This window comes from Neoarius graeffei, chromosome 24, assembly GCF_027579695.1.
Source record: "Neoarius graeffei isolate fNeoGra1 chromosome 24, fNeoGra1.pri, whole genome shotgun sequence".
NCBI classification, from domain to species: Eukaryota; Metazoa; Chordata; class Actinopteri; order Siluriformes; family Ariidae; genus Neoarius; species Neoarius graeffei.
The window spans coordinates 56,450,902-56,466,493 of NC_083592.1; the positions used below are offsets into that span (position 1 = coordinate 56,450,902).

A 15,592-nucleotide genomic window follows, 5' to 3' on the forward strand; every position below is an offset into this window, starting at 1 on the left:
CAAGGAAATCGAGCTATTGTGTGAGGTACATTGTGCACCCGAGCCACAGGTGATCCTGCACGCCCCATCGTGTTGGTACACTTCCGGTTGTAGTCATGAAGGAGCTATTCTATTCTATTCTTCTATAAATGTGCAGAAGTGCACGTTTCTGCTCGCCATTTTCTCTTTGTTCATTTGTTTGTTCTCCTTGTTCCTCCTGACCTCTTCTGCTGCTCGCTACTACTACTGTTGTCATGCTGACCGAGGCTGTTGTGTTTCCCGCTTGTGGTCTCGTCACTTCCGGAAGGGGCAGTGCTGAAGTAAGTAGCTCGATAGGGTTTACATGCACTAAGTAGCTCGGCTACAATCGCATAATCTAGGTCGCGTAGCTCGATTACGAGAAATCCAGTTCGGTTCGATTTCAGCCGAGCTAAGGCATTTAGAACTTTGATTTCAGCCGAGCAACGGCAGAAATTCGATTTTCTCTATGTGCATGTAAACGCACGGAGTGTGACACTTTTGCAAAATTTGGATATCAGCATAGTCGTCCCTGGTTCCATCCTGAGCTCAGGCTGTGGTGTTTCCGTGTCCATGTAGAGTTCATGGATTGGTATTCTTGGGATGGACACTCGTTACTATCAATTTGACCAGGATAATCATGGGCAGCATGGTAGCCTCACAGCAAGGAGGTTCTGGGTTCGAGCCCAGCGGCTGGCGGGGGCCTTTCTGTATGGTGTTTGCATGTTCCCTGGGTGCTCTGGTTTCCCTGACAGTTCAGAGACGCGCGGTTAGGTTAATATGGGACGGCCTTGGGCTGAGGTGCCCTTGAGTGAGGCACCGAACTCCTGCCTGCTCCCCGGGCGCTGTTTGCATGGTTGCTCTGGGTGTGTGTGTGTGTGTGTGTGTTCACTGCTTCAGATGGGTTAAATGCAGAGAGGAATTTCACAAGCGTGTGATGAATAAAGTTCTTCATAACAAGGCAACTGAAGACGAATGAACACACAACCCCTTTCTGAAAAACTTTGGCACGTGATAATCCTGAAGAAGTACTTCTCTATTTTCAGTTACATCTGTATGGAAATAAAGTGGATTTAATGCACACGTGGCGCACTTGTAGCTGCAGAAAACAGGGGCCTTCACACCACACGCCTCTCCATCAGGTGCTGATTATTTGTTTGTTCTTAAGGACGTTATGACGTCAGTGTTTACAGTGTCTGGATGGATGATGTCTGGTGTTTGAACACTTCACATTTCTTCATACAACTGTCCTCCGAAAACATTTTAAACAATCTGAATGTGTTTTAAAACATTAAGCGGCTAGAGATAATGAGATGAGATTGATTTGTTTTAAAAGTATGACACCATTTTTATCGTCCATCTTTTCCTCTGGCTTGATTGAATCCAGGCGGTTAAACCCGAAATGTCTCCTTATTAGAGATCAAGTGCACTACGTAGGGTGCACCAGACGTCATTTCATCCCCTAGATGGGGCGCTTGTGTAGGGCGCAGGAGCCATTTTGAGATCCGGCCGTCGAAAAGCCGTCGTCGTTTACTTCCGTGATGTACACCAATCCTATTTGGCGAGGGGCGGGATTAACTAGGTATCGTGCTTTGCTATTGGCTGAGGCGAACGTCTGTCACGTATTTCCCCCTGAAACCTGAATAACGGCGAAGGAAGAGGATATTTCTCACTTGGTGCATCTGATCTTTTATATTATTATTATAATATATATCTATTAAAGGATAAGAGAAGAGGAGAGAAAGCCGAACACATCGACTGGGCTTGTTGTGAGTGTTGAGCTGCTGCAGAGGCGCTGTTTGTTGCTGTGTCGCTGTGAGTGTGTTGTGATGGTGAGATGAGGCGCAGACGGTCACGAGACCCTGCTGGCTGTGATGGCGAGCAGAGGGTTAAAGAAGGAGAGAAGCTGGATGGATGAATGTATAGAGGAAATGTAAAGGAGCTACAGGACGTGGGCGTTTATTAAATATTTAATGATGGATTAGGTTTCTGTGAACAAAGCCCAGGACACTCAGGTGTCACTCAGGCTGTCGGTGGAGTGCCAAAACTTTTGCAGAAACCCCATTGTTCCTAACATTACCCAGTAGTGGACCGTGTATTAACCTTTATTGCACTTTTACATTGATAAAGTGTTCATTTGTGCAGGTTTGGATTGATATAGACTATATTCTGGTCCAGGAAAAGCAGGATTTAATAATAATAATAATAATAATAATCTCATCTCATTATCTGTAGCCGCTTTATCCTGTTCTACAGGGTCGCAGGCAAGCTGGATCCTATCCCAGCTGACTACGGGCGAAAGGCGGGGTTCACCCTGGACAAGTCGCCAGGTCATCACAGGGCTGACACATAGACACAGACAACCATTCACACTCACATTCACACCTACGCTCAATTTAGAGTCACCAGTTAACCTAACCTGCATGTCTTTGGACTGTGGGGGAAACCGGAGCACCCGGAGGAAACCCACGCGGACACGGGGAGAACATGCAAACTCCGCACAGAAAGGCCCTTGCCGGCCACGGTGCTCGAACCCGGACCTTCTTGCTGTGAGGCGACGGCGCTAACTACTACACCACCGTGCCATCCCGCACCACTGTATAATTTGGTAAAATCACTTCCAGCACCAAAATTTGTCCAGTCTGGAGCCCAGCATGTGCAACGCCAAAGGTTTAGGCTGTGTTCGTTTGTTCCCATAGCAACAACCTGTAAAATAAATCATTCCTGTTCATTCGTCACTCTCGCACAGTGACTGAACTCTGGTTTAAACACGGTGCTTTAAAAGGTTCCACCGGTTCCCTGATGAGGTACCAGGTCTGTGTCTTTAGGTTACGGTACTCCTGGGATTTCCACGTTCCACGCATTCACACACCTCTCACTTGTTTCTATTTCAGGCAGCGGATTTGTCGAAGATGATCCACAGTTTGTTCCTGGTGAACTCCACGGGAGATATCTTCCTGGAGAAGCACTGGAAGAGTGTGGTGAGCCGTTCGGTGTGCGATTACTTTTTTGAAGCGCAGGAGCGCGCCAGCGAGCCGGAGAACGTCCCCCCGGTGATCCCGACTCCGCACCACTACCTCATCAACGTGCTCCGACATCGCATCTACTTTGTGGCTGTGATCCAGAGCGAGGTTCCTCCTCTGTTCGTCATCGAGTTCCTGCATCGCGTCGTCGACACGTTTCAGGTGTTTGTGTGTGTGAGATTTATATACGTTAAAATAATCCCATTCGTGTGTTAATGCTTTAAGTTAAGAAATGCAGTGCTGAATTAAAACATTGCAGCTTCCTCTGCTTCACACTGAATGCCGTAATCAGTCAAGACGCCGATATTAAGAGTGTTTTTTAAATGGAAATGTTTACGTAAAAACTCCATTGGTTCTTACTGATGTCATACAAATGTACAGGCTGTATTTGATAACGGCATGGCTTCTTCACCAAATCCTCCTCATTCCGTTCATCTGATCTCAGGTTGCTAAGTAACAGCAGTAACATGTTCGATCAGGTGTTGAATTGTTAACCAAACACTAACATTATTAGAAAAGGTAACATGCGTCTGACAACCTGGAGCCCGATTTGGTCAGATGAGGAAGAACAGCATGACGTTGCATCAAAAGTGACTTACTTTGTCGTATAGAACGTCCTACTATGTTGCGGTCATGCCACACTGAAAAGCAATCCCTTTTCCGTCACAGCCCGAAGCTGTACTCTTAAGCCGTACCACGAACACCAAGTGGGCGGAGTTTATTGGAATGACATTAATTTATGTTAATTTTAGATTAGATAGATAGATAGATAGATAGATAGATAGATAGTTGCACCATTTGGACGGTTTTATTCCATGAAACGTCACATGATTTAGAGAGTCAAGCTGTGATGATTGTAGCGTGAATAACAAATGAACCCGATCCCCAGGACTACTTTGGCGTGTGCACTGAGGCGGCCATTAAGGACAACGTGGTGGTGGTGTACGAGCTGCTGGAGGAGATGCTGGATAACGGGTTCCCCCTGGCCACCGAGTCCAACATCCTGAAAGAGCTGATTAAACCACCGACCATCCTGCGCACCGTCGTCAACACCATCACGGGTAACAGTAACAATCGCTATCGCTCAGTAATCACCTTTATACCGTGGTGCTGACGAATTCTGGATTCTGATTGATCCGGAGGTGTGGATGAGTTTTCTGTAACTGAAACCGTTGTTATCGTTTCTATAGTAACAGCTCTTTAACACCGTGGCCGCTCCACATAAAGATTTAAAATGTGAAAGCGTTTTGTGCGTTTTCTGAAAGGACACAGTTCACGTTGATGGAAGGAGTCTCCAGTGTCAGGATTTTGTAACAGTCAGAGCGAAAGAGGGTGAAATGAGAGGGTGGTGAGGGAACAACTGCTTATAGCTGCTTTAACAAGTGAGCACTGGGTGTTACGCAATATTAAATGTAACTCGAAATGGATAAAAATTTAAGATTGGTTGTTTTTAATAAATAAATTATAATCACAATCAATTTCACGACTTGCTGGAGGTCAAGCAGGGTTGATGTCCTGTAGTTCAACCGTGTGTGTGTGTGTGTGTTTTGAACAGGAAGCACTAATGTTGGAGAGCAGCTCCCTACAGGTCAGCTCTCGGTGGTGCCATGGAGACGCACCGGAGTCAAATACACCAACAACGAGGCTTACTTCGACGTGGTGGAAGAAATCGACGCCATCATTGACAAGTCAGGTACATAACCTCGCCACACTCGAGCGTGTTCTGTGCGTACGCTGTGTTTATTCATCAGGCCATGAGGCAAACCAACAAAGACTGTCTTTAATCACGAACGTTAAAGATTCACCAATGAGATATTAGACACCCACCCATCCACCTGCTGTTTGTTCTCTGCAGTTCTGTAATCCGCCGATCCCTCGTCAGCAGCACGATGCGTCAAATCACACAGATACAAATCAAGAGCTTCAGTTAATGTTCACAATGTTCAAACATCAGAACGGGAAAAATTGTGATCTCACAGTGAAGTGTGACTTTCTTTCTTTCACTGTGGTATGGGTGTTGGTTTGAGCCAGATGAGTATTTTTGGTTTGAGTATTTCAGAAGCTGCTGATCTCCTCCTGGGGTTTTCACACACAACAGTCTCTAGAGTTTACACAGAATGGTGCGAAAAACAAAAAACACTGAGTGAGTGAGTGAGCGACAGTTCTGTGGGTGGAAACAAACGCCTTGTTGATAAGAGAGGGTCAGAGGAAAATAGACAGATTTGAAGTGGTTTGAGCTTTTTTTTTTGGCCAGGAAGGATATAGTAACTCATATAATCACTCTGTACAACCGCGGTGAGCAGAAAAGCATCTCAGCATGCAACAGAAAACAGAAGAACACATTGGGTTCCACTCCTGCAGCCAAGAACAGGGATCTTAGAATCAACAAGAAGTTCCTATTAAAGTGACCGCTGAGTGTAGATATGAAAAGTGAAAATTGTCTCGTACTGTTTAGAAGAAGAAGAACTTCAAGCACAGTGAAATTCATCCTCTGCATTTAACCCATCCGAAGCAGTGAACACACACACACACCCAGAGCAGTGGGCAGCCACACCAGAGCGCCCGGGGAGCAGTCAGGGGTTCGGTACCTCGCTCAAGGGCACCTCAGCCCAAGGCCGCCCCACGTCAACCTAACTGCATGTCTTTGGACTGTGGAGGAAACCGGAGCACCCGGAGGAAACACGGGGAGAACATGCAAACTCCGCACAGAAAGGCCCTCGCTGGGTTCGAACCCGGAACCTTGTTGCTGTGAGGCGACAGCGCTAACCACTACACCACCGTGCCGTTTGATATTAATAGTGTATTATTTATCAAAAATGAGTGCAAGATGCCGTGAAGTGCATCCTAACTGATGAGCAGTGTGTAGAGCAGGCGTGTCGGTGCTCACAGAAGTCACGTGATCTTCATCACAAGCAGCAATTCCTTTGTACTCTCGCTTTATGCTATTGTTATTATTATTATTATTATTATTAGTAGTAGTAGTTGTTGTATTAGATGTTCTAAACAATTTTTCTCTTCCATTGTTTAGGTTCCACGATCACAGCAGAGATTCAGGGTGTGATAGATGCGTGTGTGAAGCTGACCGGAATGCCGGATCTCACGCTGTCATTTATGGTGGGTCTGATCAACCAAGTCGCAAAATCGTATCTCACTTTAGTATAAATCTGCAGGTGATTATCAGAAATCGCGCGCTCTGATTGGTCGAGATTCGGATTATTTATTTCCTGATAATCACCTGGAGCGACTCGGCAAAATGGCGGCCGATCGCTTCGTCACCGTAAGTGAGGAAGAATTACAAATGATGAAAGAAAACGCTGTTCCTAAAAGCACTAAAGATGCACCGAAGTTTGGTCTAAAACTATTCAAAGGGAAGGTGGGGTTGGGATTTATTTTATCGATTTCAAAACAAAGTGGTTTATGTGACTCGGTGTAGATCAGTGACACAAGTCTGCGCCGCGGAGTTATTACATTTACATGAAGATTTTGAAGCTTGAAATAAATAATTTTTAAAATACGATTTTTTATAAAATCACTTGTGTATTTATACTAAAACAGTTTTCTGCCTCAGGCTCAGTGAATAATAACCTCGACCTCGTCTCGATTGTTATTCAACAATATTCACTTCGCCTTTGGCGAATAATTGTTACACATCTGACTCCGTTTCCAGATGTTAGTGAGAGGAAATGGGCAGAGCTGGAGACTTGCCAAAATTGAGTGCAGTTTAACTTTATGCAAATGAGAAGCAAATTACAACCCCGATTCCAAAAAAGTTGGCACAAAGTACAAATTGTAAATAAAAACGGAATGCAATGATGTGGAAGTTTCAAAATTCCATATTTTATTCAGAATAGAACATAGATGACATATCAAATGTTTAAACTGAGAAAATGTATCATTTAAAGAGAAAAATTAGGTGTTTTTAAATTTCATGACAACAACACATCTCAAAAAAGTTGGGACAAGGCCATGTTTCCCACTGTGAGACATCCCCTTTTCTCTTTACAACAGTCTGTAAACGTCTGGGGACTGAGGAGACAAGTTGCTCAAGTTTAGGGATAGGAATGTTAACCCATTCTTGTCTAATGTAGGATTCTAGTCGCTCAACTGTCTTAGGTCTTTTTTGTCGTATCTTCCGTTTTATGATGCGCCAAATGTTTTCTATGGGTGAAAGATCTGGACTGCAGGCTGGCCAGTTCAGTACCCGGACCCTTCTTCTACACAGCCATGATGCTGTAATTGATGCAGTATGTGGTTTGGCATTGTCATGTTGGAAAATGCAAGGTCTTCCCTGAAAGAGACGTCGTCTGGATGGGAGCATATGTTGCTCTAGAACCTGGATATACCTTTCAGCATTGATGGTGTCTTTCCAGATGTGTAAGCTGCCCATGCCACACGCACTAATGCAACCCCATACCATCAGAGATGCAGGCTTCTGAACTGAGCGCTGATAACAACTCGGGTCGTCCTTCTCCTCTTTAGTCCGAATGACACGGCGTCCCTGATTTCCATAAAGAACTTCAAATTTTGATTCGTCTGACCACAGAACAGTTTTCCACTTTGCCACAGTCCATTTTAAATGAGCCTTGGCCCAGAGAAGATGTCTGCGCTTCTGGATCGTGTTTAGATACGGCTTCTTCTTTGAACTATAGAGTTTTAGCTGGCAACGGCGGATGGCACGGTGAATTGTGTTCACAGATAATGTTCTCTGGAAATATTCCTGAGCCCATTTTGTGATTTCCAATACAGAAGCATGCCTGTATGTGATGCAGTGCCGTCTAAGGGCCCGAAGATCACGGGCACCCAGTATGGTTTTCCGGCCTTGACCCTTACACACAGAGATTCTTCCAGATTCTCTGAATCTTTTGATGATATTATGCACTGTAGATGATGATATGTTCAAACTCTTTGCAATTTTACACTGTCGAACTCCTTTCTGATATTGCTCCACTATTTGTCGGTGCAGAATTAGGGGGATTGGTGATCCTCTTCCCATCTTTACTTCTGAGAGCCGCTGCCACTCCAAGATGCTCTTTTTATACCCAGTCATGTTAATGACCTATTGCCAATTGACCTAATGAGTTGCAATTTGGTCCTCCAGCTGTTCCTTTTTTGTATGGCTCCTTTTATGTTCTATTGTGAATACAATATCAGTTTCTGAGATTTGTAAATTATTGCATTCCGTTTTTATTTACAATTTGTACTTTGTCCCAACTTTTTTGGAATCGGGGTTGTAATTTGAAGGCTAGTATTAGAACTGAGGGCAAGTGGTGTGTTTCGTTTTGTTTTTTTTCTCCTCATGACTATGAAATGTATTCGTTCCTGTTTGTGGTTCCTAAGACTCCAAGCCTCGAGTGCTTCATTTTACCCAGAATACAACAGCACCAATATTTTCGTCGTCATACCTTTTATGCCTGTAAATTAGCTGGCAGTATTTGTGATGATCAAAACGTCGTTGTAAGCTTTCTAATAAGTCTTGACATTTTTTTATTATTATTATCATTATTATGAAAATGATTTCAGTTATTAAATGTGAAAAGAAGTAGAGAAAGTTTATCTGTTTATTTGATTTCTCTCTCAGAATCCCCGGCTGTTGGATGACGTGAGTTTCCACCCGTGTGTCCGCTTTAAACGTTGGGAGGCTGAGCGAATTCTGTCCTTCATCCCTCCGGATGGAAACTTCCGGCTGCTCTCCTACCACGTCAGCTCTCAGAAGTGAGAGAAACTCTTTCCCTTCCTGTTTTCAGATGGTTTTTCAGCTCTGTGCAGTACGGAAAGCATTTACAACACATGCATGAGGTGGAGTTTTACACGAGGATCCAGAAACACGGTTTCAAGATGCAGACGTAAAGATGAAAGATTAACCCTTGAGGATTTGGGTCTATTTTAGACATTTCAGTCTGCTTTTGATCTTGTTTCAGTATAAAAGCTTTAAAAGTTAAAACACTTTTGTTTAGCACAGCCAAGCAAATATTACTCTATTCTATATTCACTTGGACTTACTGTATCAGCACACACACACTCACCGGCCACTTTAATAGGAACGTGTTGTTGGTTCTATTGCCGCTTTTCCACTACCGACGCGGCTGAGTTGGGCTGAGCCGTGCCGTGCTGAGTTGGGCTGAGTCGAGCTGAGTGGGCGGGGCTGTTGGGAGTTGCATTTCGACTACAACCGCGCTGAACCGTGCTGGCTGGAAGTGGGTGGACACATTGGGTGGAGTTAGCGAAAGTGGGTGGACGTCACGTGATGTCGTTAGGCGGCACAAACAGTGACATCAGTGACCTTTTAAGCGGTAGTCTCACGACCCGGATAGTAAACAATAAACATGGAGTCGTTAGTGTTGCTGGTCTTGGTGCTGTGGCTTGTTGTCACCGACAACGCCAACAGATACTGGCAAGAGCATATAGATGAGGCGAGGCGCATAAGGCTTCAGAAAGAGAATTCTTCTTCTTCCGGGTTTACAGTGTTTACAGATCCCAGCGTGCTCGCGGGGCGTGTGTGGGCATGTGAGGACACTCCTCCTCACCAATCAGTGCACAGGGGAGTGTCTGCTCACGCCCCTAGCCCCACTCGGCTCGGTTTGGCTCGCTTCAGCCCCACTCCAAAACCGTGCGAGTTTTGGGTGCTGAGCAGGGCTGAAGCGAGCCGAGTCGTGCTGCTCTGAGGTAGTCGAAATGCGAGCCGTGTCGGGCTGAAGTGAGCTGAAAAAGGGTCGTGGAAAAGGGCCATAAGATCCCTGTTCTTGGCTGCAGGAGCGGAACCCAATGTGTTCTTCTGTTTTCTGTTGCATGCTGAGATGCTTTTCTGCTCACCGCGGTTGTACAGAGTGATTATATGAGTTACTATATCCTTCCTGGCCAAAAAAAAAAACTCAAACCACTTCAAATCTGTCCATTTCCCTCTGACCCTCTCTTATCAACAAGGCGTTTGTTTCCACCCACAGAACTGTCGCTCACTCACTCACTCACTCACTCACTCACTCACTCACTCACTCACTCACTCACTCACTCACTCAGTGTTTTTTGTTTTTCACACCATTCTGTGTAAACTCTAGAGACTGTTGTGTGTGAAAACCCCAGGAAGGAGATCAGCAGCTTCTGAAATACTCAAACCAAAAATACTCATCTGGCTCAAACCAACAGTGAAAGAAAGTCACACTGTGAGATCACAGTTTTTCCCGTTCTGATGTTTGAACATTGTGAACATTAACTGAAGCTCTTGATTTGTATCTGTGTGATTTGATGCATCGAGGGATCGGCTGATTAGAGACCTGCATCAAACAGAACAGCGGGTGGATGTAGGGGTGTTCCTAATACAGTGGCCAGTGAGTGTAAACATGCACAAAAAAAATCATATTTAGAAAGTGATTATTTTCTGCCTATTAATTTTTTTTCCCCTGTTTGTTTACACAACAAAAATTGGCAATGATATTCCAATAAGTGCAACAGCTGTCAAGGGCAGGTTTGATAAACTACGACACCAAGCAAAAACCAACCCAAGGCCACGCCCAGGGCATCACGTTGTGCCAAGGCACATAATTTAGTGTGCTAAATAACTGATTCTCATGGATCCTCTGTGCTTCCTGCCCTCAGCCTGGTGGCCATCCCGGTGTACGTCAAGCACAACATCTCGTTCCGTGAGGGCAGCTCTCAGGGCCGCTTTGACCTGACGCTCGGCCCCAAACAGACTATGGGGAAGGCCGTGGAGTCGGTGCTGGTGAGCAGTCAGCTCCCACGCAGTGTCCTCAACGCCAGCCTCAACCCTTCACAGGGCACCTACACCTTCGACCCCGTCACCAAGGTACCACACTAATACAGTGTAGCTAATGTGAGTTAGTTTGCTCAAACTACCGCGGTGCATCTCCTGCTGGATACGGTAGGTGTGTTCGAGGCTGGCATTTATACAGTCGTAATTAACAGCGTTCTTTCTCAGACGTCTTCGTAAATTACAAAAAAAAAAAAGAAGACTCTTACGACAAGTTTTATAACGTAATCAATTCGAACTTCTGCCATGTTGAGAAACGTCAGCATTGCATCACAACTTCCGAATAACACACCAGTATCGTTTACTTCCTGAGCTAGCTAGTGTTAGCACAGCTAGCTAATTTACGCAGAGTTGTTAAACGGTTGTACTGCGTTGTTAGGTTTCGTGTTCTAGACGTCAAGCCAAAGACGTGAGAGAAAAATATTAATCATGATGTCACATGATTTCCCAAAATTAGAATGTGCTTCAGTCAAGTTGGGCTCATTAGAATATTAGGCCACGTGCAGTTTTAGGTTGAGTAAAATTTAACTGTTTGCTTTATTAACTCATCTGTCCAAAAGGCCGATGAGCTGTTGCCATGGCGTGGCGTCCATCGTCCACAATTCAGTTAAATCGTTTCTCTACGGATTTCCGTTCCAATTGCTTTGTTTGAAAAACTCATCACTCTGCACAAAACTTGGTTGTTGTTTTGTCAAATTTTTTTGCTAACGAGTTAGTAATTAAGCCAAATTAATTCATTTTCTTCTGACTAGGATTATATCTCTTCTCTCATTTATCATGCGAACTCAGTTCTGATGGATGTTTTGGGTCGATCTTCCTTCGGGGAACAAAATTTAGTCCTTTGTTGGTGTTCCTGTAGTAAAGAGTTTGTGGTGGAGGTCGGTCCTCTCTCTCTCTCTCTCTCTCTCTCTCTCTCTCTCTCTCTCTCTCTCTCTCTCACACATCGTCACATTTCAGTTCTGTTGGATGTTTTGGTCGTCACGGTTGTTTAGATGGCAGGCTGGATGAGCTCCTACGGCCTTGACGTTCTGATTTAAGCTTTGCTCATGTATGGGATCGTAGAAACCTTGTTCATGTTTAACACCACACACCCTGGGACGGTCTGAATGTAATGTCGGTCGTGTGTGTGCAGCTGTTGACGTGGGACGTTGGGAAGATCAACCCACAGAAGCTGCCCAGTCTGAAGGGCACCATGTGTCTGCAGGCCGGAGCCTCCAAACCAGACGAGAATCCAACCATCAACATCCAGTTCAAGATCCAGCAGATGGCCATCTCAGGTACGACTGATGAACAGATCTTCACACACTCGTGTGACGGGTTTGAGGTTGGTGCGGGTTACGCAGCTGCTTATGTTGGTTTTCTTTGGGCTCCGTTCAGAATATTAAATGAGTTCGTATTTCACGTCTCCGGGGTGACCAAACTTTTTAATGAGTGCAGAAGGCTGAGAAGAGTCTTCCAGCTTTAAACCCAAACAGAAATTTCTGGAGAACTCTAGTAAGACAAGTTTTTATTTATTAAAGCGAGACGGCCTTTCGATTTCATAAAACCGGTGAAATTTAGTTCCGTCTGAAATGTGGTCATTGTGATGTCTGTTAATTTCTGTAATATCTCACAAAATATCAGGCCATTCTGTGGCTGGGAAGTTATTTAATTTGAGGGGATTAAAGCAAATAATGTGCATGAAATCACTTGTGCAGTCAAGCAGACAGAGGAAGTCCGTGTGTGTGTGTGTGTGCAGGTTTCCCTTTGAGCGTGCACTGACAGTTCCATCATTCCGTCGCTAAACGAACAGCTGATCACACCGAGGTGCTCGCTGAGCACCAATATTTATTAGTTTGGTCCTGCGTTGCATTTCCTTTCCTTCATATAGAACTTAACGCCTTCTCGCTTTCTTTCCGTTACTGTAGTCGGTCTTTCACGTTTCATTCGCACACTCGCGCCCTCCATTTTACTCTCCTGTTTCAAATTTGTATCCCACAATGCCTTGTGTGAACGGGGAAAGCCCACCATGGGATATGATGCATGACGTAGTATCTTGTATTGGGTCATGGTGAAGCAGGAAAAAATGGTGGAGAATTTACGGCCACGTGGAGATAAATTCATTAATTGTTCGATTTTTAAAAAAAAACTAATAAAATTGGAAGTCTGTGATTCGAATTCAGTAGCTTTCGGTCACTAAACAAAAATAATTGGGTGTCTGGAAAATTCTTTTTATGACCTACACTTGAAAAATCTGAAAGGCCGTCTAGCTTTAAAGAATGACTGACTGACTAATCTTACATTTTATCCATTTGTAGCTACATTTAATGTTGTGGAATGTCCGAGAAACAGGTTAGTTCCTGTTTTCACGCATGTTATAGCAGCTGTAAACAGTCTTTCTGTCACCAGCCTGTCTTTTGTTTCTCTGTCTTGAAGTTAGATTTAAAAAAAAAAAAATCGCAGCTTGTTACGTTACCAAGAAACCACAAAAAGCGTAAACTCCTCCATCCTGAAGATTTCTGAAAACTTCAGCTTTCCCTCTGATTGTTACTACACTGACACTGGAGACTCCTTCCATAAATGTTAAATAAACATCTTCACCATTTCAGCGATTACACACGTCCTTGTGCAAGCTGTTGCGCTAAAATTATGCCGTGAGAGAAAATTAATCAACACCACGTGATGAATCAGAATCCAGCATCACATGCTGCAACGTGACCACTAGGTGGCGCACACGGCCTTATTCAGGTCTCCCCTGTGTTGAAGTTCAGCTCTGATCCTTGCAGGTCGTCCGGGTTCACATGCAAATCTCGCTGATGCGTGTCTCATCCCGGCACCATGGTAACGTATTATACAGTAGGAACGCTCAGTGACACTTTGTTCTCTTTCCTCTTTTGTCCTAAAGGCCTGAAGGTAAATCGGTTGGACATGTACGGCGAGAAATACAAACCGTTTAAAGGCATCAAGTACATGACCAAGGCTGGCAAATTCCAGGTGCGGACCTAGAGGCGGACCTCCTCTCCAGCTTCCAGCCGTCTCCAGAGACAGCGAGCGCACAGCGAGACGCGACGGAGGGGGGAGGGGTTCAGTGGGGGCTTGGAAACGGAGGATGATTATGAGGATGGGGATGATTTAATTCGGAACATATTTTTCAGGATTTAAAGGAATCCTTTCTTTGGTGGAAAATGCTGTTTGAGTGCTTTTGGTTAAACGTCTTTCCTATACATAATAGCAACGTTAGCGTTCCTCAGGTAAAAGTATTCCTTTAAATAGAACCACTGTCCTCTGTGTGTCTCTCGTGTGGACGATGGAGGATGATGAAGCATGCAGGCTGTGTGTGTATAGAGTCTGAAGAACGCACTGATCTTCCTAGCGTGTTCGGGGTTAGCACTCTTAGCTTTAATCACAACAAATTTACTCCGTTGTACGAATGATGCATTGTGTTGTCTTGCGATGTCCTGCTCCTCTTTTATTGTGTCTTAGACTGTTTTTGTTGTTGACTCAAACAGTTTGTCATGGAATTGTATATTTTATTTACGGAAAGCTTTAATAATTATTGACATTAAAGATGGCAGTGATGCATTGGATTCCAGGTAAAACAAGGAAATCTACAATATGGGAAAAACAATCACTTCAGATGTTTACAGTGAGTAGATTGATATCTCGTGTACGTCGCAGTAACCCTGCCCTCTTATTGATCACGCACTTAGCTCTCCATTTGCTGAGACTCGACCATTACCAAGCCGACATCGGTGCTGTATCCTGAACCGCATTATCCTCCAGTATACCGTACAGTTATACACTTCACAAGCACATCTGGACAGATTCGTTACACACACACACACACACACACACTAGGGTGCATCAGTTGCCCCTAAAAATGAAAAGTTCCTCCGATCATGATGCATTTTTGTTTTTATGTTCCGTTTGGTAAGAAAACACACTGGGTGAAATATTTTGACAAAATTCAAAAGTTTAATGGCGGCACCAGGAGCTCAAAGTTATGGAAAAAGCTGCTATTTTATGACAAAATTTCGATCACTTTTCATGAAACATTATGGCACGTTATAGAGTATACCAAATATCTTCGATACACATGTTTAGTACATATTCTAAATATATTATCAAGCACAGTTTGAGTTTTAGCTGTTCATTGAATCATTGTTCAACTACTTTTAAACAATACAAATGTATTATGAATCACATTAATGCTTCTCAATCCCTTGCAAAGGTTCTTAACATGATCTCTGGCTCACAAGAAATCAATAAATGGAGTCCAACATTGTGATTCAAACCTTACGCGAAAACATAAAATAAGCGTTTTTTGGCAAAAAAAAAAATGAACCTCATGGTGCCACCGTTAGACTTTTGAATATGGTCAAAACATTTTACAGGACGTCGTTATTGGTGAAAAGGAACACCCAGACAAAAATGCATCAGATTTTATGAAAGTGAGGGCAACTGATGCACCCTAACACGCACTTAGATCCAGAACGTATCTCTGAGGGAAACACTCTCTAACCACTGTTTCGCTGATTAGCGAACGTCTAAGTGCATTGAGGCAACAAGGACCAATTAAACACACTCTGATTGTTGTTGGATATTTTCTGTTTGCTGTGTTTGTTTCTCCTTTCTTGGTTTTGCAGTGATGCAAAATAAAAAAAAAAGTCTGAACTTCAAAAAAAAAAAGTAATCCTGTGTGCTTTGGAATTAACAAAAAAAATAATCACAGCTACGTTGAGGTTATTTTCCAGGCTCTGGACTCCAAGACTGCAGGTGGACGATCTGCTCGAGCTCTGACTCTTCACATGCTGTGACTCTCCGTCGAGTC

At 44.0% G+C, this 15,592-nt stretch overlaps 1 protein-coding gene across 1 annotated transcript; it reads left to right on the forward strand.

Annotated features, from left to right (window-relative positions):
- Positions 1-1,623: 1,623 nt before the first annotated feature.
- On the forward strand, positions 1,624-15,362 carry ap3m2 (adaptor related protein complex 3 subunit mu 2). Its single transcript, XM_060907507.1, has 9 exons — positions 1,624-1,766; positions 2,892-3,182; positions 3,910-4,081; positions 4,576-4,713; positions 6,049-6,134; positions 8,599-8,732; positions 10,611-10,818; positions 11,915-12,059; positions 13,667-15,362. The coding sequence occupies exons 2-9, from the start codon at positions 2,910-2,912 to the stop codon at positions 13,765-13,767; spliced, it is 1,257 nt and encodes a 418-aa protein (XP_060763490.1). The 5' UTR covers positions 1,624-1,766; positions 2,892-2,909; the 3' UTR covers positions 13,768-15,362.
- Positions 15,363-15,592: the final 230 nt, after the last annotated feature.